Genomic DNA, 1,495 nt, shown 5'->3' with positions numbered 1-1,495 from the left:
ACATTTTTTTGAAAATTTGTAAGAAATTTTTTTTTCTCTAAATTTTAAATGTCTCATCCTGTAAAATTATATATTATGAAAGGAAGCGGACCATGCAGAGCGATATGGATGACTGCAAAGGCCTTAAATATACCTATTGAGATTATTGATGTTGATCTATTTAAAGGAGAAAATAAAACACCGGAATTTTTGAAAGTAGAATATTATTTAATTTATAAATTTTTATTATAATTAAGATAAATCCTTTCCATACTGTGCCTACAATTGATGATAATGGATTTATTATATGGGAAAGGTATTTATGCAATTTTTTGTTGTAAATTTCTTTTTCTAGTCGTGCAATTATGAAATATTTTGCTAATAAATATGGTGGTGAAACCCCTTTGTATCCAAAAGATGCTAAAAAACGAGCATTAGTTGATAGCAGATTTGATTTTGATATAGGAAAATTTTACCCAGCTCTGAAAGAATATGCGGTTTAACCTTTTATATAATATTTCCCATATTTTATTATAGTACCCCCAAGTATTTCATAATAAACCATCAACTCCTGAAAGAGAAAAAGACATGCATGATGCTTTAGATAATTTAGAATCCTTATTAAATCACAGCAAATATATTGCAGGTTAATATTAATTTTAATAGTAACTACATATAATTATAAAAATATATTATAGGAGATCAAATGACACTAGCTGACATTTCGATGTTTTGTACTGTTTCATTTTTATGGATGCTAAAATATGATTTTGTAAAATATCCAAAAATTCATGCATGGATTGAAGAAATGAAAAAATTGCCATATTATAAAGAAACAAATCAAGCTTTTAATGATTGGATGCATAAGACTCTCAATAAAGGACAATGATAATTTTGAATTAATAATAATTTTATTACTTATTATATATATTTATTTAAACAAACAACACTGCTTTATTTTGCATAAACAATATTTTTTTTAAATATTATGTCATTATGTTGTTTTAAAAAAAATTTCACCTCTTGTTGCTGGTCACAATAAAAAAATATAGTTGTATTCATTAAATGTGTAAACTAATTTAATATGACAACTTCCTTAAGGGAATTTTGATTAAATAAATTTAGATCTGAGAAAATAGATGTCTTTAAGCTTGTTTCATTAACCAAAATAATTTTTGATTTCAGGAAGAAACCTAAATCAATTATAAGAAAAGTATAACTAAAATATATATATCATAAAGTATATTTGTTTTTGCTGGGCCAAATTTTTAAAAATATATTTAACCCTAAATGTATTTGTTAAATTTAAAATGTAAAGACCCCGGGTCTGTAATTTAAAAATCGCTCTCATTAAATGATTTAAAATCTAGATATTCCGAATCCCCATGGATTAAACTATATTTTTCTTGCATCTTTTATTATATTCCCTAAAAAAATTGTTACTCAAACACTTTAGCATTTCTCTCAAATGAATATATTTTATTCTTTTGCTTAAAAAAATAAATAATGAGAAAGA

At 24.2% G+C, this 1,495-nt stretch overlaps 1 protein-coding gene across 1 annotated transcript; it reads left to right on the top strand.

Moving 5' to 3' along the window:
- LOC135926157 (glutathione S-transferase 1-like) lies at positions 1–1,045 on the top strand. Its single transcript, XM_065461889.1, has 5 exons — positions 1–195; positions 237–295; positions 335–476; positions 517–625; positions 678–1,045. The coding sequence occupies exons 1-5, from the start codon at positions 49–51 to the stop codon at positions 866–868; spliced, it is 648 nt and encodes a 215-aa protein (XP_065317961.1). The 5' UTR covers positions 1–48; the 3' UTR covers positions 869–1,045.
- The last annotated feature ends 450 nt before the right edge of the window (positions 1,046–1,495 follow it).

The sequence above is a fragment of the Gordionus sp. m RMFG-2023 genome, chromosome 3, assembly GCF_954871325.1.
Source record: "Gordionus sp. m RMFG-2023 chromosome 3, tfGorSpeb1-WG-v2, whole genome shotgun sequence".
In the NCBI taxonomy this organism is placed as follows: domain Eukaryota; kingdom Metazoa; phylum Nematomorpha; class Gordioida; order Chordodea; family Parachordodidae; genus Gordionus; species Gordionus sp. m RMFG-2023.
This window is presented reverse-complemented; position numbering and strand designations above follow the sequence as displayed.